The 25,873-nt window shown below is 33.8% G+C and overlaps 3 protein-coding genes across 5 annotated transcripts; 2 read left to right on the top strand and 1 right to left on the bottom strand.

The window, feature by feature from the left end:
• Nucleotides 1–2,184: 2,184 nt before the first annotated feature.
• LOC134235121 (uncharacterized) lies at nucleotides 2,185–3,533 on the top strand. Its single transcript, XM_062717231.1, has 2 exons — nucleotides 2,185–2,331; nucleotides 2,427–3,533. The coding sequence occupies exon 2, from the start codon at nucleotides 2,434–2,436 to the stop codon at nucleotides 3,385–3,387; it is 954 nt and encodes a 317-aa protein (XP_062573215.1). The 5' UTR covers nucleotides 2,185–2,331; nucleotides 2,427–2,433; the 3' UTR covers nucleotides 3,388–3,533.
• A 2,289-nt stretch (nucleotides 3,534–5,822) lies between these two features.
• LOC134235092 (sperm microtubule associated protein 2-like) lies at nucleotides 5,823–19,962 on the top strand. Of its 3 annotated transcripts, XM_062717181.1 has the most exons (8): nucleotides 9,007–9,266; nucleotides 9,363–9,429; nucleotides 10,189–10,253; nucleotides 12,784–12,819; nucleotides 13,535–13,604; nucleotides 16,001–16,127; nucleotides 17,285–17,299; nucleotides 18,616–19,962. In XM_062717181.1, the coding sequence occupies exons 1-8, from the start codon at nucleotides 9,248–9,250 to the stop codon at nucleotides 19,048–19,050; spliced, it is 834 nt and encodes a 277-aa protein (XP_062573165.1). In that variant the 5' UTR covers nucleotides 9,007–9,247; the 3' UTR covers nucleotides 19,051–19,962. The 3 variants fall into 3 exon arrangements, with proteins under 3 accessions (XP_062573164.1, XP_062573163.1, XP_062573165.1); XM_062717180.1 differs by lacking the exons at nucleotides 9,007–9,266; nucleotides 12,784–12,819 and adding an exon at nucleotides 5,823–5,951; XM_062717179.1 differs by lacking the exons at nucleotides 9,007–9,266; nucleotides 17,285–17,299 and adding an exon at nucleotides 5,824–5,951.
• Nucleotides 19,963–20,713: 751 nt separating this feature from the next.
• Nucleotides 20,714–24,971, bottom strand: LOC134235093 (E3 SUMO-protein ligase NSE2-like). Its single transcript, XM_062717182.1, has 5 exons — nucleotides 24,836–24,971; nucleotides 24,031–24,137; nucleotides 21,695–21,842; nucleotides 21,186–21,384; nucleotides 20,714–21,055 (listed from the first exon to the last, which is right to left on the bottom strand). Exons 1-5 carry the CDS (start codon nucleotides 24,954–24,956, stop codon nucleotides 20,929–20,931), a joined length of 702 nt encoding a protein of 233 aa, XP_062573166.1. The 5' UTR covers nucleotides 24,957–24,971; the 3' UTR covers nucleotides 20,714–20,928.
• Nucleotides 24,972–25,873: the final 902 nt, after the last annotated feature.

Here is a 25,873-nt window from a genome sequence, read left to right as displayed (position 1 = left end):
CACACATTTGTCACACATCTATCACACAACTGTCACACATCTATCACACAACTGTCACACATCTGTCAAACAACTGTCACACATCTATCACACAACTGTCAGACTTTGTGTCACACGGATTACATCTATTGCACACCTGTCAGACATCTGTCACAGATCTTTCGTACATCTGTTGAGCATCATCAAATTCCTCTTGAATATATAACAATAAGTAATTAATCTTTTCGAATACGATTGGTGTACTGCACATATAAACATTAAGGTTTCAAACTTTTCATTTTTATCCTGGTTATATCCAATGAGGGCAGATAAACGTTTCTATGACAACCAGGTTCCCTGAAATTCTCTTACACTAAAGCTTGCAGCTAAATCACTCTACAATTTCAATGGTTTTGTTTACTTGAATTATTATATTATTATATATTTTATGTAAACAAATGTTGTTTTTTCTCTTAGCGGAGGTGCACAAAGGGACAGTTATACTGAGATGTTGTATGTCAAATTTTCATCATTATCACACCAGCCAAATAAATTTTTAGAAGGATTGACATTTCATAAAGAAGGTAAAGTACATGTGACATAAACAGTAATATAAACTAATACAAATTAAGTAGGGCTATTTCTCCACCGCACCACCGCAATCCACTGTATTTTATTAGGCCAGAGATGTTAAGCCTTCACACATATAGATGTACACTTTTGCCCTATTTCATGAATTTTATTGACATACTATATTTTATAATGTATCTTATCTGTAATCTCATTGAAGATTTACCAGATCAATTTACATGCATTAATTCAAACAACTCTGGAGGTGTGTTTGACATTGATTTTGAGGTCAAAAGGTCAAAGGTCAAGGTCATAAATAAGCAAATTCTGTCTGTTAAAACACTTTCGTTTCCACACGATATCTCTAAAACCATTTGAGTTATTGCAATGAAATTTTACATAACAACTCCCTGTGACCTAATGAAGACCCCTATTGATTTTGAGGTGAAAAGGTCAAAGTTCAAGGTCGTAAATTTATACATTCTGTCTGTGTGTAACACTATCATTTCCGGGCATATATTTTTAGAAGATTTTGAGCTTATGCAATGTAATTTTATACCAAAACTCCCTAGGACGTCTCTCGCCCCTCTCAAAGTGCCCTGCCCCGTTTGTTTTATTAGTATTTATAGTATTATATGTCGCTATTTTTAGCGCAGGGGCATGAAAGAGAGTTATTGCGTATAAAACAGGTTCACAGGCAACTTTATGTTCTTATTACATCTATTAGAACTGTTTAATAAAGGCTAAATAAATCAAACACAATGGATTGTGTAAAATTTTGACAATACCGAACATGAAAACATGAATATATACTTGTATGTGACTTAAGTTCTGCATATACTTCATACCGTGTTAAGCGATTCCGTGGTCTAGTGGTTATATCTCTCGCTTCACATGTGAGAGGTCCCATGGGATTGATTACATAGTCTTCAATTTGATCTTTTTTTGTTTTTTGTTCAATACTTTTCTTTTTTATATTGTGACTAAATGATAGTATTCAGCATGTGAAATGAAAAAAAAAGGCAACCAAACAAAACTTTATGATAAACGGTTATAAAATCATCATCACAGTGTGATAATTATTAGTTGAATATGGAGATTATGTCTATACACATAATAAAGAATAAGCAATTTCAAATCTTTATATGCATATTGACATACAGTACAAAGATATAAACATTGACTTTTAAAATCAATATTATACAAATTGTTTGGTCGATCCAATGATCATGTCAGCCTATGTAATCAATCGTTAAGTTGAATGTTGACTGATGTTTTTTTTCTACAACTTATAGGACCATTCATTTTTTCACATTTAATAGCGGATTTTCCCATTTGCCTTTTCATGGCAAGGAGCACACTGTTGGTGTGACCGGGCCTTTGGAAAATGTTACAACTTTGATTTTGGGGTCTGATCCCATCGCTGGTGCTTTTAGAGGTATGTGCTTGATCTGTTTCAAAGATGTATTGTTTTAATGGACTTCTGAGCTTGATTACTGTACTTTCTTATTATATCATAAAGACTGGTAAATAAATACATACGTATTGCGAATTTTATGTCACGTTAAATTATATACAAACGCCGGATATCATATTTTTGTTTCTCTTCTCCATTTACATGTATATTTGCTCCATCTTGTCATGGTTCTTGATTTTATTTTAAAAAGAAAAGATGCCACGGAATGCGGAAGGAAAATTACTTTTTTATGATAAAGTCTACGTTTGTTGGTGGTAAAAATTGCTTTAACGGTTCGGAGACGGACATTTTGCTCATTTTATCAGGTAGGTTGCAATTGGTTACTTCAATAATTAAAGTCAATTTTAAAAATGTCATTTGATTTTAGATTTTTTATTATCATGGTCATTTCTTTTCTTAGATAAATCATGGAAAAAATACGAAGGCCGAGGAGTCATGATTTTCGCGATCATGCTGTAACTTACGTTGTAGGTACTGATCAGATTTATGGAATAGATGGTTTTTATTCTATGTACCCCATGTCAAGTCCAGAAATAATAAAAGATGAAGACAATCATATGAGGAACAAGGATTTCCAAACACAGGAGGAAAATAAAACGTTAAAAATAGAAACCTTAAGAGATGAAATCATAAAAAATGTTGATAAGATCAATCAACTGAAATTTGACATTCTATCGAAAGAAAATGGATCTTACACCTCCAACAACGGAAGACTGAGGGTAAAAAGTCTTATACAAAACAGTGCGCGTCTTGAAGACCTTGAATCTGAAATGGCCGTTCTAAAGATAAATGTCGAGCATGCGCAGGGCTTATTTAAGGATGCTCGCCAGGCTGCAGATGAGAAGGTGGAGCAGTGTCTAGGACTACATCGCTCCCGGTGTGCCTGTGCTGAGCCTGATACGATTTTTATACGAGATATCTGTGATAAAGCTGCGGATATCCAAATAAAAAGACGTTGTTATTCCTCAAGTGTACACATCGAAAGGTGCACCAATAGGAAGAACCATATAGGGTGGTTGAGAGGAAATAATTTGTTGTCCATTTCCGGTTGTTTTGCATCTCCTAAAATATATATATCAGGACTGTTTGTCAATCTTGTTATTTCAATCAAAGGATTAGCTGGACAGCCTGAAATTCATATTAAAGGTGTTTGTATATCCCCTCAGATCCTGGTACACGGCACCAAACTTAAACCCACCGTGTTTGTTGATGGGGTTGTCAGTGATCCTTATTTGCAAGTTGGCGGACTTGGATCAAGACTGAAATTAAATGTAACCGGGATCTGTTGCAGGCAGAGTGTCGTTGTAGGTGGTAAAAAATGTCAAACAAAACTTAGAGTTTTCGGGATGTGTAACATATGATGAAGGGTTTATTGTGTCAGTACTAGTGTCAAGTTAAATCCCATTACAATGATTATAAAGGACTTTATAAAGAGTGTAAGAGAGTCATTTTCCTATCATTATAACCCACGGGTTTTCTCTCCGTTATTGAATTCTCTCTCTCTCTCTCTCTCTCTCTCTCTCTCTCTCTCTCTCTCTCTCTCTCTCTCTCTCTCTCTCTCTCTCTCTCTCTCCTTTCAGGTGTATAGATATTAACACTCAATTTACTCGTGTAAACAGTACAAAATATATAAAATAATACATGTACATGTATGTCCTTTTTAATGAGTGTATATGCTATAAAATTGTTCATTAAAGTGATATAGTTTATTACTTATGTAACTGAGACCATTCAAAGTTTGTACCTCTGTTTAACAATTTCAAAAACTATAAGTGGGATATGAAACTCATTAATAAAATACTTAATTTTTAATAATTGAATATGTTCTAGATTCCTTCGTAAATAAAGTAACATCTTCCTTAGCTAATGGTTCACGATCTTCTTCTAGGCGAGCGGATAGTAAATCCTTGGCTAGTGCAGATGAAGATAGTAAATGCTAATAATTTACTTTTAAGACAATTCTCGGAAAATATAGTGGGAATTTGCAGAATGCAGATGTTTTCATCCAAATAATGAAATATATGGAGATAACAAACAGTATTAAGCCCAAAAATCCATTCAACGATAAATATTTTAGAGCAGAACAAAAACGAACCTCCAAACATTTGAGGTGGGATAGATGCCATGGAGAAGTGAGCATCCCCTGCCGACCGGACACATCTGCAGTGTGTTCCTTGTCATGACCAGGATATAACGGAAAAATCCATCGACAATTCATTATGTATATCAGGGACGTAGCAACAGGGGGGGGGGGGGCCTGGCCCCCCCCCCCACTTTTTTCCCCAGCATTACCTTTACTAATTGTTCATTGGAAGGATGGTTGCCCCCCCCCCCCCACCCCCACGAAATAGGAATTTCGAGTTTGGGCAACTTTAAATTTTCTTTTTTTTTCTTTTTTTTTTGCTTGTCAACTTTTTCAGGTAAGTAAAAAAAATTTTTCTCTGGTTGGCCCCCCCACTTTCAAAGACGATGCTACGTGCCTGTATCTCTGGAAGATATAAACCCCGTGTGCAGGTGATGAAGGTATATTGCTGTATAAGTAAGGAAAGTTGACAATTGAAAAGTTAAACCATCACGTTTATCGTAAAGCTTGGTTGCAAGATTACCATTGATTAACGTCTTTTTCTAGTCAAACTTGAAGCAGATGTGTCAGAATCTGTGGTATCTTTTATTTCAAGCTCAAGAGGATACATGTATATCGTATTATTTAAGAATATGAAAATAACCATTATAAGAGAGCTGGGTGGTTGTGGCCATTTTTAGACTAAATTGATCTCCTTCAGAAGAGGAGCTCCATATAAAGATATACAAAAATGATCAAATTTTAAAAATAAAATATATGAAATCTTTCTTTGCCAAATGAGAGTTGACAACTTTTGAAAGATATCATATCTTAATAAATAAGTTATATTTGATGGTTAATTTGTTGACCCCCGTACAAGATTTTGAACAAATTCTGCTTCTTATGAACACAAAAAAAGGTCTGCTAATAACGGGGCGCAATTGGTACCTATGGGAATTCCGATAGATTTTTGGAAGACTATGTCTATAAAAACCACAAAGATATTTTCTATCAGAAATTCAAGCATCTTTTTAATATCAACTTTAAAGTACAGGTGTGTACAATTATAATATATTTTCATAAAATTATTTTGCAAATGACCAAAGACAAGGTGAGTAAATTTAAGAGTTCATTTATATTGAAGAAGCAAATGTCAATGATTAAAAAAGGCAAAAATTTTAATTTATGCCTTTTAAAGTTGAAAAGTCCTAAGTTTTTCCGTAAAATTCTTTGTTGTTGGTTTTAAAAAATTCAAATTTTCAAAAGTTCATTGGAATTTAAAATTATTTCAAATCTTTTTTACACCACTTCTCGATTAAATTGCTGCACAGTACTCCTGAACTTTCTCCTTAACTACTGTTAATATTTTAGTGAGAAGTAAAGAAAGAGGCTTGGTAGAACATTTACTAGGACCCAGTGTATATCATTTTTTCGACTTTAATATAATTCTTCTGATACTCAATGACAAAAACCAAGGCACACACGCGGATGCTAAACACAGAACAAATTGGTCAAGTTTTTATTTACAGGGTAACAGAGCAGTATTAAACTGTAACTAGTAGTTTGTGGCTAATCATGTATATCATATTAATCTAATGCCAGATTGATCTAATTTGATTGATAATTAATGCTTGTCTATCAAATACCTATTGAGATCTGTGATTTAAATTGATTATTAAATGAAACAATTGATCCACGCGTGCATTATTTGTATCTACCTAAACTACGTACAGTCTCAGTGTAGTGGGTCAGCGTTGTGGAGTCCATCAAACTTAGCGGAAATCATGACCAGCACTGCAAGAGTAGTTAAACTTCCCCCGATCCATGAAAAGGGAAGAATCAGCCTCACTGGAGAACTTCAAGGTAAAAACATTCACTTCATAAACTCGTCATGAGTAAGTTAAAAAAATCATTGAATTTTGTAATTAACAACTGGCACTTAAAAGAAATAAACAAATAAATGTATAAAGCATAGTACACAATTAGAGCCTTTCAATGAGGTCAATTCCTAAGTCTAGAGAAAGCATATAGACCAAGCACGAAGTGCTTTCTCTATGGTCTCTATATCTAGCGAATGTGTCGTATCAAAAGGCTATAATTGTTTTATTTTTTTTTCTTTATCAGAAGAATCGTCTTGAAAGCCATATTTCTTGTGTGTTTCATAATAAGACATCGTTATGTCAATCGCATTATAACGTCACAGTAAGGCTGCACTATCAGTATTGTGACGTCAGCACAGACAGCACTGTTGTTGCATCACAGAAGTCTAAAGTTTCCAATTTTAGAAACAGTAGGTGTATAAATAGTTTTAGAAGCTTGATATATAGAAATATCCAGTTTGTAACACTTTTTATAATTGATCATGTGATCTAGTTTGAACTAATCAGATATTTGGTAATTAAAAAAAAAGAGAAAAAAAAAAGTAAAATATATCATTGAAACTGTCACATCCGCCCTTTTTGAAAAATGGGGTCTGCAGAAGTCAAAGTGCCTTTGTTCTTCTGAACGTGCTTTTGGATACCAACGGTACGCAGTTTAGTTTTTTTCAGCTGAACTTGTATCACTTCAGGATTCAGGACATAAGACGTGATTCAAACGAAAATTTTCACAAATACATGTACAGTAAAGTGCAATAACAAATCAGCAATTACTTCATGAAAGCATACAATGTAAATATACATAAATCTTTTGATTGCTGATTGAGAGGAAGGAGGGGAAGAGAGAGAGAGAAAAAAAGAGAGGAAAGAAGAGAGAAGCTTCTTTTTGACAAACGATGAAAAACATTGTCTTTATACTCCTTTATTTGATCAGTTGGCTGTTCTAAAAAATGCAAATCGCTCAGAGCCTTCTCAGTATCAAAAGCCAAATTTCCAAATCTTTGTAAAAATCTTCCAAGTTTACAGTTTTGTTAGCTATATAATTCTAAGTTGAGAGATAAGTGATAAGTTTTGAAATCTATTATAAGCAGTCCATGGATTGATAATTTTCATTAAGACACCGTGTATGTTTAGGACGTTATTTGTAATGTATGAAGACCTTGTAATCGAAATACAAGGCCAAATATAAAGTAATTGAATTGTGCTTCATTTTGTGCGTATTTAAATTCATTCTTCCTAGAGAAAATGTGCAGATCAACCGGGGGGGGGGGGACTTTTAGAAGGGTGGGCGGAGCCATAGGGGGAGTTGTGGGTAAAGAGTTCATTCGAAAACTCAAAAGCTTCTTGAGATATTGCACGAAAATGAAGTTTGCAGACACACACACAAAATGTATGAGACCGACAGAAATACAGACAGACAGCTAGACAGACGGGCGGACAGAGGGACGGAAATTGATACCCCCCCCCTCCACTTTCAGTAAAAGTGCCCAAAAAAAAACTGTTTGATGTTGAAATTTTGAAAGGTAATTTCACTAAGTTGAGTTTTATATACAGTAATAAGTTATATGTCTATGTCCATTGGGCCCTGATTTGGAATACTATTTAACAGACATGAAGCAACAGCTATATATAGGGGGCATTGGGGATCTTTCACTTTTTTCCAAACATAACTTATTACTGTTGGAAATGATCATTGAAAGGTCGGTTGCCTCCCCATCACTTTTTTGTTGTAGTATAATCAAAAAGGTTTTTGTATTCATAGTCTAATTTATTTAATAAAATTTGGTACTAAAAAAAGTTAGTCTGTCCCGTCCCTCTCCCCACTCCGCACACACGAAATTAACATGATTTTCGAGTTTAGACTTTAATATTTGCTAGCCAAGTTTTTTTTCAATTAAGTTGATTTTTTCCCTCACACTTTCAAAAACTATGTATTCAAATATTAGCTTAGTAAAATATACACTGATCCCATCTTCGCTATAGCGGGTCGTCACCCTTGGCTAGCGCTCAACCTTTTGTCACTCAAAAAGTCGTGCTGTTTGGGTAGTTACCTAAAGTATACTTTTAAAAAAAAACCTTGATAAAATCAATGTCACGGGTGACATGCCTTATTTCTCTAAAGCAAAAAAGTGAGATTAAACATGATTAATAATTTTTATAAAGGACAATGCAGTAGGCCTATTCGCTGGAGTTCGCATGCCTTTCAATTTACAGAAACTTTTGGTTAAATTAACCAGAAGTCTCTGTCCAGACTGTAGCTCTACTGGTTTATACTTAAAACAAAGGAAGAGAAAAGTAGCAGTTGGGACTTGAGACTTTAAATCAGCAATAAATAGAAAAACGATCCTTGCCACGCATCAAAATAAAAACCAATGCATAGAATTATGTATCTTAGTATAGTCTACTTGTGTGCCAAGTTATACTGAAATCGGACCAAAACTGTAGGAGGAGTAGCATTTTGAAAGAATTTCAAAGAAATTTCTATTTTTAGTAACCACGGCAACACCGTTCATCGAAATCAAAAACCGATGCAAAAAAGTTATATTGAAATCAGATGTAGGAGGAGTAGCATTAATTTTCACAGAAATTATTTTTAAACCACGGCAACACCGTTCATGGAAATCAAAAATCGATGCACAAAATTATGTATCTTAGTGTAGTCTACTTGTGTGCCAAGTTATACTGAAATCGGACCAAAACTGTAGGAGGAGTAGCATTTTGAAAAATTGTTTACAGACAGACAGACAGACGGACAGACAGACAGACGGACGGACGACGGACGCATTACTATCGCATAAGCTCTTTGGTAAATTAAAAAAGAACGATACTCCCTTTTACTAAATAGTATGCAAACTCCTAATCTCTTTTGAGATTCTGCTGGGCTAGATATTTAGACTTGACGCCAGCTGGCGTCAAGTCCAAATATCTAGCCCAGCAGAATCTCAACAGAGATTAGCAAACTCCAACCCAAGAAGGATCACTCTTCACACACACGACTCATTCTTGTGACGTCACAGTTAAAATGAAAATGAAACCAGTGCCAATATTGTCCTAGGCACTCTGTTTGGCATTTAAACAAAATATCGTCTGCTGGGGATTTAAATGTAATTTATTATTCGGCCAAACAATAGATTCTTGATTAAAAGGTACAACAACCAGAATAAAACGTATATTAAATGTCTAGAAAGAATATGAAAGTGTTTTGACCAATGAAAACAATCGGAAGGAGTCATTGACAACTCTCTTGACAACCACGCGTAAAGCGCGAGATTTTTGGTAGAAATGGCGACGAGAAGTGCAAGTAAGTGTGCATGTGCAATGCCAAAACCCTTTGTGAACGATAAAGTCCTATGATGAATGACATTGAAGGTTATTTGAATTTTTCTCTCTATTACAGCGAGTGATAACAGGATAGATCTTCTCGCCAATCCCAAAAGTGTTCCCAACACATTTCAGGAAGACAGGTAGGTAATTTAACGGGTTTACTTAAATTAATTATCGGTTTATTTTACAAACCTTAAGTGACAGTACGGATGCGCCTATGTCCATTTTGGTACATCAGCTGCCATTAAAAGTAGCCTAAATCGTATATGTGTACATGTGTCAAACATCAAAATTGTTAATGTTATCATGTTTGTGCATTTTAATTATCATAACATTGACAATGTTGAAATGCACAGCTTCTTCTACAGAATTAACAGATCACACCAATAACCCATTATACGTATACATATAATTTTTTATATGTGAAGTAGAGAACAGAGTGGATAAGATGCCCCTGTGCGTATACGGACATATCAATAAGTTAATTCATAGACATTCCTGAACTTTCAAAGAATAATTATTGCATTTTGTCCTATTAGGGGTTAGGGTGAGACATTAAATGGCAGATTACTTTAACTGATATTAAATACAGAAACATAATTTATATGGATGTAATGTATATTATTGCATAACATTATAAAATATTAAATTTTGCCCCAAAAAAGAAAATGCTCCTTTAGTTTCAAGAGAATTTCTTGATATTACATTAACATTCCAGGACAGATTCCAATTTCACCTTCAAAATCAATTCAATTTAATATGAGCTTTCGAAGCACAAGTTCTCTTTTATAAAGTTAATTTAATGAGATTGTATGAATTTTTAAAATCATTCATATCTGAGTAAAAAAAATATCTAAATCTAATAAGTTATTTATTCTGTTTGTTTCTTAATTTTGTAGGCGGTCGGTGTATTGGGTTGACAGACAACCCCCTACTGCAGGGCCACATGGAACCACACAAATCAGTAAGTTATTTGTAATATTGATTGCTCTCAAATCATTAAAATAACAAATCCAAATCACTTTAAAAATCTTACCTACCCTTTACAAAGAGCACTTTTTGCACCTGACTTTTAAATTGAATATCCAATCTATTTCAAAATTTTAGCATTTTTATTTAAATTAAGCCTGAAGACATTTATTTTGCAATTCTGCACCTTTAATTTTGAGAGATATTTGGGCTCCTGGCTGATTATTCTGTCATGAACATTACATAATGATTTATTAATAAAGAAAAAGTGATCATGCAGTCACGGATGCATGGATAGTGGATTATGAAAAATTCAATTTCTTGTTTTAATGTGTGGCACATACAGCACATATTGTTTTTACTGTAAACACACTTCCTATTCTTGCAAAAAAAAAAAAAATCTGCAATTCTTACTGAGCCAGAAGAAATCTCACAAATCCATCTGGCTTATATTGTTTAAGCACATTTTATACTTTAAAAGTTCCTTTAAAGGCTGAAAGAAAATGTTGTGAGGGTCGATAATATTGATAAATATAATTGCTATATCCTTTGACCACTTTTTCCAACACTGAAGTTTTTAATTTAAGAGGATATTGCTTAAACTAAATCAATATAGATCTGAATTAGAGTAAACTGCTAACAGAGTTCTGTCTGGGTTTAATCTATACCAGGTGATGATAATTGTGTAGAGCTACCTGATAAAGTCATGCATTGTGTCCGTTAAAGTGCTTACAAGTGTCTACGCAGATACTCATCTCTTCATTTTGTCAGACAAACAAAAGGTGATCGATCTAGTTCACAGATTTAAACCACATTTGGGGGTACTAAATAAGATACCATTGAAACATTCATAAGCTGCTGTTGAAGGGGAGGGCAAGTCTGGGAGGTTAAAACGGGAATTATTACCACATTGCATATTCTACGCCCTGTGAATGAATTGAAGATAGAAACTGGTTTGAGTTTAAGTAATTGAAGTTTTATAAAAGGAAAAAAATGCATGTTGCCTTGCAAGCTAATTTTTATTACATCTCATATTACTCATAAAAGACATTATTTAGGATTTATATGTCATTTCAATATAGTATATATAACTAATATATATTGTTTTTTTATATTACCGGGGTATTTTAATTAACTGTAAGAACATGTCCCAAGTCATTCCAGATGACAAAACCTTCCAAATGCAAACTCAAAATCAACTTACATGTAATATTTTCCTTTGCTTTTTATAAGCAGAGCTTTTTGCAGTAATGATTGAAAAGTTGCATATTGTTATGTAAATAATACTTTTTTTAATTATTGTAATACTTTGTATTTCTTATCTTGATTCTTGTCTCTTAACAATAATGTTACCAGCTTTAGGCTGGCAATATGTCCCTATCAGATGAGCATTTTTGGCAGATTTCCTGTTGGTCTAAGTTCAAACCAAGTATTCTACTAGATCAGCTTAACAAGTTATAGTGTAATTCTTTAATAAGTTGTAGGTGTGATATTAAAGTGCATCAATATTTAAAGAATTAAATTAATATACCATGAACTTTAGGTGTTGGAACTTTTATTTTTCTTGTCATTAAATATTTTTTCGAAATACATTTAACATTTCTCTTTTTTGCACTTAAAACTGACAGAAAAATATTTATATGTAAAGAAAATTCCAGTCCTATATCTCAAGTTGTCGAGGGCCATAAGTAGGAAATGACATCCTTAATCTACCACAAGACAGGGTTTATGAGCAGTTTCTTTCTTTCTATAGAGGTTGATCTAATGCCTAAATATTGATTTGAAACATTCTGCACTAGCAGAGCAAACACTTGTCATGGCTGATATTAAGAGAAAACATTTACATTTCATCATTGATCCTACATTTTAAATGGTTTTTAACAGATTGAAATGATATATCAACTGTCAAGATATTTATGTATTATAGGTTTAAATTCTATAATGCTGGAATTGCCACTGTTAAAATATAAAACTGTTAAGCATTGTAAAGTCCATCTACTTCAAAAAGACCATGTAGCAACTATTTTAACACTCTACAACCTCCCTAACAGCCCAAACTTGTTAAATGACTTTAACTTGAGCTCCCCCACCCCAGCTCCACTAACCATATACAATAATTTCAGTGTTAGTATATATACATGTATTTGCATGTACATGTGTGTTTATTTGGAAGCACATAATGCTGGCCTTAAGGTTACCCTAAGTGGCCAACTACAGTCAAACCTCATTACCTTTAACTTTGGGCCAATAGTCTGAGAATTTCAGATATTGAGGGCAAAATACTTAAATAAGTGGTTGGGACAGAGGGACTTCCAAATCACTTCTGCATCAGCATATCCGTGGTTAAAAACAAAATTCTCTTTCCTACTGTATAAATATCCTTCTAAAGACAATTAAGCTAGTTCATAATTTAATGCAGTACAATATGTTTAATCATCAGTTTCAGGAGTTTTAGAAATAATATCAGTATACTTGTGTATTGGGCACATGAAAATTTCATTCAAGAGTACATTGTGTTTATTAAGGTGGGGTGCGTAGAACTGTGAGTGACTCGGCATATAGTAAGTATCATATGATGGGGACAAAGGCATGTTTAACTTAGAAACTAATAGAAAAATTATGAACATATTAATCATTCTTTGATTTCTTTCTTGTAGTGAAATGTATAACTGTAGCATATCAGAAACTCATGACTGCTTCTACAATTTTAATGTACGTAAGATATTTCTTCAATAACAAGGTTAGAAACCTGATCCATTTCAGGGGCAATTTAAGATTTAAATTTGTAACATACTAGTATAGTACCATTCTGGTCATTTAATCCAGACAGGGTATCAAAAATGCAGTTCTCTTTATAGCTGACTCTTTAAGTTCAGCACACAATTTAAAAGACTTGATTTAATTAAATCTGAGTGTGCTTTGTATATTTTAACACCTTGCCTATGAAGTTTTGTATCATACTGAATGATTTCATTCAAGCTTGCTTGTAAGTGTTCAGTCAGATTTTATTAATTACCAATGCTGAGTTTTGAACATGAATTAACATTATATTGACATAAGTATTGTGCTTTTGAAATTAATATGTTATCAAATTTTTAACCTGATTTTTCAGGTAAATGTGTCAATTTTTTTTCCACTATTAAAAAAAAGGATACTTAGCTGGACTTTTTTTCAGGCTATTATAAATATAAATTGAATCAAAATACAATAAGTTTGATTAACTTCATTGATAAGTAATGTATGATAAAGATTGAATGGTGTATTTTGTGATTGCAGTTGCCAGTGCCCGGGTCCAGGAGCTAGCCAGACACCGCACACCTAATCAGCATGGCTGGCGAGGAGACAGGTAAAGTGATGTCACAGGGCAGGTGGGCAGTTCCTAGCAAACCCTGAGCTTTACACAACCAAGTTTGAATGACCATTTAGTTTAATCTTCTTTATGCCCCGCCATGAATATGGCCAGGGCATATAGTGTTTGTCATGTCTGTCTTCCGTCCGTCTGTCACACTTTGCGTTTAGCTCAGTTCAAAGCTCAGTTTCAAAAAACTATCCAAGATATTTTCATCAAACTTCATAGGCTGATAGATATTGATGAGATCTATTCAACTGCTTTAACATTTTTGACCTTGACCTTTGACCTCACTTTTCTTAAATGAGTGTTTAGCTCAGTTTTAAAGATGCCATTCAAGATAGTGTTATCAAACTTCATATTCTGATACATACTAATGAGAGCTATTCAACTGCATCACCATTTTTTAACCTTGAACCTTTCCTTTGACCTTGACCTCACTTTTCTTAAATTAGTGTTTTGCACAGTTTTTAAGAAACCATACAAGATATTTTTATCAAACATCATATGCTGATACATACTGATGAGAGCTAATCAACTGCATCAAAATTATTTTTACCTTGACCTTTCCTTTGACCTCACCTTTATCAAATTGTGATTAACTCAGTTTTTTAAAGAAACCATTCATAATATTTTTTATCAAATTTCATATGTTGACCTTTGACCTCACTTTTCTTAAATGAGTGTTTAGCTCAGTTTTAAAGATACCATTCAAGATAGTGTTATCAAACTTCATATTCTGATACATACTAATGAGAGCTATTCAACTGCATCACCATTTTTAACCTTGACCTTTCCTTTGACCTTGACCTCTCTTTTCTTAAATTAGTGTTTTGCACAGTTAAGAAACCATACAAGATATTTTTATCAAACATCATATGCTGATACATACTGATGAGAGCTATTCAACTGCATCAAAATTATTTTTACCTTGACCTTTCCTTTGACCTCACTTTTATCAAATTGTGATTAACTCAGTTTTAAAGAAACCATTCATAATATTTTTTTATCAAATTTCATATGTTGATACATATTGATGAGAGCTATTCAACTGCATCATCATTTGACCTTGACTTTTTTTGACTTTGACCTCACTTTTCTTAAATTAGTGTTAAACTTCATATACTGATTCATACTGATGTAAGCAATTCAACTGCATCACTATTCAAGACATTCTGAAATTTATACACAAATTCAAATTTTCATGCAGCATTTACTATTAACATACCCTCGGCTGAGCATTCATGTCCTATGGACATATTTCTAGTTTTAGTGTACTTCTCGACTAAGTTGAGATAAACTTATGCTATACCCTTGGCATTAGTTTTGGCATAGGCCTTTGGTGTGCTGTTAAAGGTGTTAGAAGCAGGCCCATTCTCAAATAGTTGCAAGCCCATTCTAAGCCAAACTTGCACGGATGAAGCATATAGTGAAGGAGATTACCAGACTTGCTTTAAATGCTGGATCTGACCTACACTTCCAAGTTGAGAACTTTGAGAAGTTAGATTTAATGGGCAAGTCCATTTCCATGTACCTCTTGGTGTAGCTGTATCCCAGAATAACTATATGGCCTGTTATGAATAAACATATCTAATATTGGACACTACCAGACTTTGTTTGTCTGTTTGTTGTTTGGCAACATCACTCTCAAGAAATTTTTCACTATATGGAGATACCAGGCAGCACTTGCCGGTCGAGAGCTGCAAATTTGACCTATACTAGGCTCTCAAGGCGGTTGAGCAGTGAGGGATCTTTGTCATGGCAGCACTAACTGTGTCATGGTTCTTTGGTTTATACGGTCTCATCCCAAGGACCGGTCTCCATGTTCCACGGTGGGATTCTAACCTGCGATTAAAGGATCGACTCCTTACTCCGCAACTCTAGAGCAGGCGTTATAACCACTGTGTCATGCAGGCAACCACTACCTTACTTACTCTGGATAAAAGACTTACTGTGGAATCAGTTTTATTCGTGGGGGTCAATGTTGATGGGAAGCCAAAAATTTTCTGGTTCGAGGGGACGTAATTTCGTTGATAACAAGTTCTATTTTGCATTTTAACTTTTGATAAATAATAAAATAATTGTTTGTATATACATTCGTGGGGATGTAAATATGTGGGTCATGTTTACCCATGAAAGCCACGAACATTGGTCCCCCACGAACAATAATGATTCTACAGTACTTTGTTTACTAAATTGCAATCAATCTGGTTTGTATTTTCAAGATGAGTTAGGTTTTTGGTGCTGGTACCTGTATATAATACCAATACCAAACTTGCATGGATTTTGATTTCAAGTTCCCCAAAAAAAAAATTGAGATGAGACTTGCCGTACAGATATTCATTGAGGAGCTTTGTAATCTTTGATTATCTGTATTTTTTTTCCTTTTCCAGACCCACCCCTATCTGGGCTGTACGTGATGGGGCTAAGAAGGCAGAGGCAGGGCCCCGCCTGGTGGCGCTCAGTGAACACAAAGAACCCCACCCCCGTTATCTGTTTGACAGGACCGCCTATATGACAGTGTGTATCATTAATTTTCAGAAACAAATATAAGCATCTTTATTCTTATGCATAAATGATTGAACACAGCATTAAGCAATTTAAAATCGGTCAATCATTTAATCAATCAATCTTAATTCATAATTTTTTTTATAAGTAACCTTACCTGTTTTCTGTAGTTGGGTAATTTATGTGTACTCTCAACAGAAATATATCATATTATCATCACTGCCTTTTCAATTCAGGAATACAATGTACCAGCTGTGTTGGACCATCAATTTTGACTAGATCATTATTCAGTATTCAAAGATTGGAATTTTTAGTTAAGTTTTGTTGATTTAGAAGTAAGAAAATACATAGTAACCATTTTAGAGGTCAATAACTTCCCTTTGTGTAAACGGATTTAAAACAACAAAATGAAAATCTATTTTAAAAATTTCTGGATTTTTTTTTCTGTTAATACAATTTTTTCTCTGCATACTGGAAAATAGTTATATTTATTTGTAGAACACAGATATTGCGAAAAGGGATATAGCGAAGTTTTCTGGGTTAAAATTACATAAATTTTATTAATTACTTAACGGATTTAAGGAATTACGGATATAGCGAAGTAATTTCACAAGTCCCATTGACTTCGTAATAAGCGAGTTTTACTGTATATTATAGTCCTTGACTTCACAGACATTGGTTCCCCCCTGCAGAGTAGAATTTGAGGTCACAAGGTGAAATATCAAGGGTCAAGCTTCTTTGACCTCAAGAACCTCTTGCTTGACAAACATTACTATGTTTCCCTTGGGAGTAGCTGATCCCTATTGGTTTTCAGGTCACAAAGTCAAAGGGCACAGGCCAAACAGGTCTTGGAATATATTGTCTGCTCAATAAATGTATCTTGAGAACCATTTGCTTAATCAAACTTGGTACACTGGTTCCCTCAAAGAGGTAGATAACCCCTAAAAATATTGAGGCCTGACAGGGATCAAACTTGGCATGTTTGCCCATAATTAGTACTAGATAACCTTATTTTTCAGTCAATCATTCCAGGATTCTACATGTAAAAGTGATCCTATGTAATATTGCCTTAAGGGAACTTACAAGTATCAGAAACATTTCTTGTGATAAATAATGTGTAATTCATTGTTTAAATAATCACCCACTGCAATGGTAAAATTGTCTTTCAGATGCCACTCATCCAAGTATGTATTCATATGTATAACCAGGACTTGGTAGCTTGATAAATTGATATTGCTTATATAATGCTTAATCATCGAAATCCCACATTTGATTACAGGGTATGGGAGAAAGAAACCCATTGTAATCGCTTGTGGTTTTATGATGTTGGTAATGCTTAATGTAACTATAAAATGGAGGAGGAAATATATATATATATTAGTATTTATAAACTTTAGACTTTGCAGTGAATTTACATAAGAATATAGTTATTAATAAAATGTATTTGTTTTCCACTGGGTAGAATTCATTCAGTGGAATTGGATGTAAGGAGCATTACATATTCATAATGCTATTGTAAATATTGTATAAAATAGTAAATGTGCTTTAAGGATAACTGCTCCTCAGACAGGGAGGATAACTCATAAATCATTACCTGGTATTTAATTGAAAGTCTCAAAAGGAAGTTCTTATTAATAAGGAGCCATTTTTACATTTGAATTTACTCAAAGGGGCTAAAATTTACCACCTATTAGCCAAGATATCAGAATACACAATATCTAGATTATACAAGTTTTACTGTATCATGAAATATTTTCATTTTGTCATCAGAATAGTAAATAAGTACTATTTGATTTATAAAGCTTCAGTAGTTATTAATTACAAGATTATGCTTCACTTTCATAAAAGGGTGACAATATATTGGCCTTGACCTTATTGAACTTGAAACTTTCAACTGTATAACATAATAACCGATTTATTTTAATGAAAGATTTTTTTTCAATTAATGCAAAGTTTATTCATGTTAAAAAATACTTTCTCTAAAGCAAGAGAACTTATATATTACAAGCATCCTTATTTTGGTCACCTTTTATCTAAGTACTGGTATACATGACAGTACATGTACTGTAAAGCAATATTAATATACTGTAAACCATCTTTTATTTGTGATGACTTTATTTTGTAATTTACAGGGGGAAAATAGTTTATATTAATTTTCAAAATCAAGCCTTTTGGATCTTTTGTCAATAGAAACAGAGACTTTTAGGACTGGTTCATGGCAAGAGATATTTATGGTGAGGCTTTGCAAAATTTCTTTACACAAATACAAGTTGGTTTACAGTACATTAAATCTACCATAAATAGTATTTGTGTATCATTAATGTTATATTTTCCCTAGTCTTAAGTGTCTATTCTAACCATTTTTATAGGTCTTTTTATTGATAGTTATCAATTTGCTCACCCCCTTAACACACATGGAATGTGTGTAAATGCATACTTACATAATTTAGGCAATGTACTACATGTATACTTTTTCATTAATAAACTTTTTATTGGACAGGTAAGCGATGGAGCCACAAAAGCAACCCCTACAGAAAGATTAGAAACATTGTCCAAACCAAAAGATAGGAGGGATCGCGACAAGTTTGGGGTCATCACCTTGGCAACATCATGGGGTCAATACAACCCAGTGGCCCCCGCTGCAAAGACCGCCCAGTGTACTCCACACGTAGAGTCCCTCGCGGAGCCCAAGAAATACCACCCCCGCTTTGTGGGGGAGAAGCCGGTTCAGTGGCAGGTGGACGAGAGTGCCCTGAAGGCCATCGCTAACCTCCGGCTACAACAACTGTGTCGGCCACGGAGTCGCACCATGATCAAAGACGATTACGATCCGTACAAAGTCTCCATGGCAGCCAGGAGGGCTCATGCTACTCCACGAGTAGAAGAACTTTGTGTACCTATCCCTAGAAAAGTCAGGGCTAAAAAGATAGTGTAAAAGACCTTATGGTTGTTAAATTGATGTCATCCTTGATTGCTTCTGGTGAATTTTTCGTTTAAATTAATTCAATGATACTATTGAAAGATGATACGTTTTTTCAAAATGCTCAAGATTTTTAAAAATAATCACAGAATAGTATTCTACATGTTATCCTGCCAACATAGCTACTTTATAGATGTACATTGTATTATTTATTTATTAGGCTGTGATATCTTACATGTTTACTCATTGAAATTCTCTGTGATTTAAGAGCAACATTTCAGTATTATGTATTTAGTTTATTTTACCAGAATGTTTTAAACTTATCTTGTGGTTTCTTGCCATATATCATATTTTCAGTTTTAAAACTTGTTCTTCACTTTACCTGTCAATTAAGTCATAGAATACAGAGGGTGGATTAAGTAGTGTAGTTATTTATAAACTAATGAAGAAAATCTCTATCAATTTCAAAGATTAGAATGATGAAAATAATGAATCAAATTTAGATGTAAATTCAATGATCTGAGTCAAAAATATCTTAACCACTCATTCAGTGTGTTTTTTAACAAGGAGTCTTGTCATGTCAGAATGGTAAAAGGGGACTCGTCTTAATTTTAGTCCTTAGTTTCTCATAATGAAATAGCTGTCATAATTCATCATTCAGATTTACATGTGATATATGTCATGTCTTATTTCTATGTTTTATACAGAAAACTTCAGCATTATTACAAAAACAAAAACCTTGTCTCAGTATTATGTTCTTTACCTAATTAGTATAGAAAGATGTTGCCATGATAATGTTCATTAAGTAAAAATTTAGCTACTCAGAGAAAACAAGAAAAAATTGAGGGTGCAAATTCTAGCAGTATTAAATTTAGTTAATTTTAAAAATTTTATTTAAAATGTTCTTCAGTATTATTCTTTTACTGAAATTGTGTGTTTGAACTGATCCAAACATCGAGAAGATGTTATAATTTAAAGATATACATGTACATGTTGATCATTGTTGAAAGCTGTCTACAGTTGACATGGTGTGGAAAGTATTTTAATTTTTTTTCATTTATTACATGCATTCACACTAGGGTAGTTATTTGTTGTGATATTTTTTTGCATTTATTATGAAAGGTTTTGTCCATTGTATTTTTGATCAATAAAACTGATAATAAATTTTGTTTCTTGATGTTAATCAAGTTTCTACAGTTAACAATTACTATGAGAGAAAAATTCTAATTTAAGACATTATCACATGGAATCATAATCATCTCAGTCCTGGTATGATGCAAATTCTTGATATCCTGAATTTACCTGGTAGATAAAATGTGCACAGAGGTAGTGGGGGGACCATTGTTTATGGATTTTGTGGGTCACCTTTAACCACAATTTTATCAATGATGATTCCACAGGAACTCCTAGATAAAACTGAATCAGAATTTCTCTGTGAATATGCACATCTAAACATTATTTGTTTATTAACAACAAAGGTTCAGGAAATTCTGTTGGAAGGGTCCGGAGTAACTGACTGATAAACTAATAATACCCGGTAAGTACTGGGTACTTGTACTTTCTGCTCTTTGGTGTCCGTAGATAAGAATGTGGATAAAAAAGTTGTTTATGGTCAAGTTCTTACATATTTTTTAAAAGTCCATGTTCTTCAATCTTTACACTAACTTCTTAAATCCAATAAGGGATGCAACTCTTTATTCATAAAAAAAATAGTTGAAAATAAAATCAGTTTGACTTGGGAGTAAAGCTCAGAACATTTTGTCTAATAAATATACTGACACATTTGTGCTACATGTTTCATTCTCATTCACCCTATGAATTCCAATAACTGCACAAGGTTAACACTGTCAGACATAGACTATGAACACTATGTGGTAGTCCCTTATATTAACATCAACTAGACTTCTTTGTCCTCTTTTCTGAGCGGAGTTTTCGGTCTATGTATCTCTTTAGTTCTTTGTTTTCTATTAAATCTTCTTTCTGGATTGGGTTCTCATTCATACAACCACTCACTGGACATCTGACAGGAAAAATTTACACTTAATTTTGCATTAAATGGATCCCTAGATTTAACATAGGGTTTCTTTACACATTTCCAGATCCCTAACATCTCAATAAAAAAATTTTATGAATGAAAACGATTGCCTTACTTTGCCCGATTCTTCTTTGTTTTGATGTAGTGTAGAATCCCCTCCCTGTCATAGTTGTGTTCACAGTGGCGGTTCTTGACAGGGTGGACCATGTCTTTTCCTGTGTAGGGACACCTGGTGTTAACGTCCGTCTGGGTCAACACCATCTCCTCATCCCCAGTATAGGCTGGGGTCTGAGGCACACTGTCTACCTGTCTGTCTGTTAAAGCAGAAATATAATTCACATGTTTAAAAATTTTGCAGTATACGCAATTCAACAACTAAAGGTGACAAACTCATAGTACAATTTACATGTTCAAAATTGTGCACTAAGCAAAAAAATTTAAAATGCAATTTGGCACAATGCTACAACTATAGGGAAGAAACTTGATGAAATCACCATCGATACACAGCTGCATGTGACTGAATTGAAAAAGAAAATACCCCAGTAATGAAAGTCACAGATCACATGTGACCTACGAAACTACTACATTTTGACCATTAATCAGTAACCATGAATACATACTTACCTGGATGAAGTATTTCTGTAATTTTCTCAGCCAAGTCCACGTATTTCTCATGGTTTTCGAGTGGAACCTTCTGACTTTTGCTCTTATAGACCTGTAACCTTCCCTCCACTGCCTCCTCCAAATCTACAGTCTCCTGTGATTGTGCAGCCTGTCAAACAAATGAAATATTTAATAATGGAAGGGCATTGTTAGTCCATGGAATTCTCTCCAAAAATATCAAAACACTTTAAGACATTGATAATCTTCATGATATGAAATGTGCAATATTGCGCCCTCCTTTAATGGATTGTGTATTGTTTAATGTCCCTCTCAAGAATTTTTCACTCATATGGAGACACCACCATTTGCCGGTGGAGAGCTGCAAATTTTGTCCTATATCCGTGACCTCAGGGGCAGTCAGGGCCATTGAGCAAGGAGGGATCTTTTTCATGCCAACACTTACTGCGACACAGGACCTGGGTTTATACAGTCTCATCCAAAGAACGGTCTCCATGTCCCACAGTGGGATTCGAACCCCAAACCTAAGGATCAACTCCTTGCTTCGTGACTCTAGGGCAGATGATCTAACCACTGCGCCAGGCGGGCGACTCTCCTTAATGGAAATCTCTTTTATAAAATAATTTTTCTGATGAGGATCTAATTCATGAACAGATTGTGATCACTAAGTTGATCTGTTTTGTTACATCTTCTACACTGTTCATGACTAAACATGAACCTTTTTTGTTTCATCCTCTATATGGTTCATGACTAAACAAAAAGTACGTAAGGGTTGCCCGCAACCCTGTGTCTCGCCTGCTGTCGCTGTGGTTAGTAAGAAATGATTGTCTGATAAACTGAAGCATTTATTGACATTTCAGAAGGAATAACTCAAAAATACAATAATAAAGAAATGGAACAGCTGACTTAATATCTAATCCCTTGGCGATTATATTGGCATTTATATATATATACATATACCCTGTAAATTCACAAATTATTGTGATGTTTTTATTATTGCGAATATTGCAACGTGTTATGAGTCGCAATAATTTGAACTTGCATTTTGAAATCAAATCCACTGTATATGTATCAAGTCATTCATGCAGAAAATGTAGGTGAAGATTACCTAATTATGGTACTGATATTGTTGGTTACCCATGATGTGTAGACTGACAAATTATCATGCCACTATAAGTTATAGTTGCTGAGATATGGACCTCCACCATAAATTTATGCAAAGTCACTCATGCGGAAAAATGTAGGTCAAGATGACCTAATTCTGGTACAGGCGTTTGTGGTTACCCATGATGTATCCACTGACAAATTATCATGCCACTATAAGTTATAGTTGCTGAGATATGGACCTCCACCATAAATTTATGCAAAGTCACTCATGCGGAAAAATGTAGGTCAAGATGACCTAATTCTGGTACAGGCGTTTGTGGTTACCCATGATGTATCCACTGACTAACTATCATGCCACTATAAGTTATAGTTGCTGAAATATGAACCTCCATTATCAATTTAACCAAAGTCATTCATGCAGAAAAATGTAGGTCAAAATGACCTAATTCTGGTACTGATGTTGTTGGTTACTTATAACCTGTACAATGACAAATCATCATGCCATTATAAGTTATAGATGCTGAGATATGGACCTCCACCAAAAATTTAACCAAAGTCACTCATGCAGAAAAATGTAGGTCAAGATGACCTAATTCTGGTACTGACGTTTGTGGTTACCCATGATGTATCCACTGACTAATTATCATATCCCTATAACTTATAGTTGCTGGAATATAGGTCTTCACCATAAATTATCATGAAAAAACTAAGTCCAACTTAAGGAAAAAATACGGAAAAATTTGAATTTTTTTTTTCAAAATCATACTTGGGATATAAATTTTTATCCATACTGAATATTGTGTCCAAATTTCAAGAAGACTGAATAAAATTTGAGAAAGTTATTGCAGTTTATAAAACTTTGACATTTGGGTTAACCAAAAGTTGGACGCCGACGACGACGACGACGACGACGGAATCTATGGTCGCTATGTCTCGCTTCGCGACATTCGTCGCAGGCGAGACAAAAACTGTTTTGTTACATCTTCTACACTGTTCCTGACGTAACACGTACCTGTTTTGTTACATCTTCTACACTGTTCATGACGTAACACAAATCTGTTTAGTTACATCTTCTACACTGTTCATGACGTAACACAAACCTGTTTAGTTACATCTTCTACACTGTTTATGACGTAACAAGTACCTGTTTTGTTACATCTTCTACGCTGTTCATGACCAAACACAAACCTGTTTTGTTACATCTTCTACACTGTTCATGACGTAATACGTACCTGTTTTGTTACATCTTCTACGCTGTTCATGAAATCATCTAGATCTCTCTCCATTTGTACATAGTCCTTCATCACACTCTTCAGAATATCTATCTCCTTTTCACTCTCTGAAATTAAATAGGCTTTCTTAATGAAATTTCAACACAAAAAAAGGATTCGTATTTCTTAATTGAGTTTGTATTTCTGATTTATTTGAGGAAAAAACTTTTGCACAAAGGTATAATTGAGCTTTAGATGAATTTCATTTTATAATGAATTGAAATTCATTGCAAGCTTTCTGTTAATTTTCATAATTAAAAATTGGTCATACCTAACATCAATGAGTTGTGTAGTATTTACTAAACTTCCAGTCAGAGCTAAGGATAATTTTGATGCCATTGCATGAAACATTTTGGATTTCAAATTTATCATTGTGTGTATGTCTACATGTGCCATGAGATGGTCAGACTGAACCTTCTTAACAAAGATACTTTATGCAATGGTCATTTCTGATGGCAGTGATTGGGAACCCATGAAGGTCAATTGGACTAAGACAACACTGCTTTCATTTTTAATGAGCATTTTCAAATTAAGTGGCCAATATTCATTCATTTTAAAGAGCCATTGTGAGAAAGAAAATGACAAACAAAAATGAAACACTATATTACCGGTATTAATTTTGCATCTTTTTTTCATGTCTGTAATACAAAGCGTATATGCTGCAGTTAATGCTCATGCAATATGTAATACCACACAAGAATGCCTGTATACCATGCACAACAATTGGTTCACAATGTTAAACAAACATACACTCAACAACACTGACCAATTTTACTGTCTGCGAAATCCTGAGCGACATCTAGCGTGGTTTCCATGCCCACTTTGATGTACTCCTGAACAGTCTTCAGGGATTTTTTAGCTTGCTCAATTACAGCAAACTGAGCCATGGTCTCCTTTTCTTCCTAAATAAAATTCAAAAATAAAAGCAGTTGAGGAATTTTGAATAATACTAAGCAGAACTTTTTTTATTGTTCAACGTTTTTTTTCCTTATATAACTGGTACCGACAAACGGCACCATTCCCAATGCCAAAAACGTTAATTTTCCCTAATTTTGTGACCAAAAATTCCAAATTCAACTGTGAAGCATCAGACTATGATGACATTGTATTTCTTTTTAAATAAAACAATGTAAAAGTTGACTAATTGTTTCACTTCCGCTTAAATCTAAAGTAGAGAAAGTCGTAAGGCCTAAATTAAAATTTTGTTTGTTTGCCATTTACCGACCCAGATTTTTAGCAATGGGTAGGTAGGTAGGAAAAATATTTTTTTTTTTTTTCTTCTTGACATAAAATTACTATTAAAATTTTAGAAAATCAATACTGTCGGGTTCATATTCTATGTTATTGGAACTTTTGCTTCATGGAACAAAATTTACTAGTTCTAGTACTTAAACAAATCTGGTATACTGGTGTTTCATTATATCGCGGTACTTAATTCTTTTGCATAAAAAGTATAATTTCAAATTTTTAATTTAACTTCTGTCAAATGATATTTATAATTCTAACTATAGCCTAACTTTTTAGTGTCAAATTATTTTCCAAGCTTGCATCGTTTAATTTGTTGTCTATTTTTAAAACAGGAAGTCTTATTTACCTCCTAAGTTGGAGAGTCTCATTGTATCGCGGTATGGGAGAACATGGGTGCTTCTAGCTGACATAGACGTTAATTTTAATTTTTGATTTTACGATGTAATTCTACATGAAAAATAAATAATTGTACAAACTAAACAGTTTTAAAAGATGAATTTTATTAAAATTTTTACTAGGTTATAAATTTAATGGTCTAAACATAATAAAAACGGCA

This window comes from Saccostrea cucullata, unplaced genomic scaffold (genome assembly GCF_032062105.1).
Source record: "Saccostrea cucullata isolate Sc308-1 unplaced genomic scaffold, CSIRO_AGI_Scuc_v1 ctg1201, whole genome shotgun sequence".
NCBI classification, from domain to species: Eukaryota; Metazoa; Mollusca; class Bivalvia; order Ostreida; family Ostreidae; genus Saccostrea; species Saccostrea cuccullata.
The sequence above is the reverse complement of the archived record's forward strand: the minus strand, read 5'-3'. Positions and strand labels throughout refer to the sequence as shown.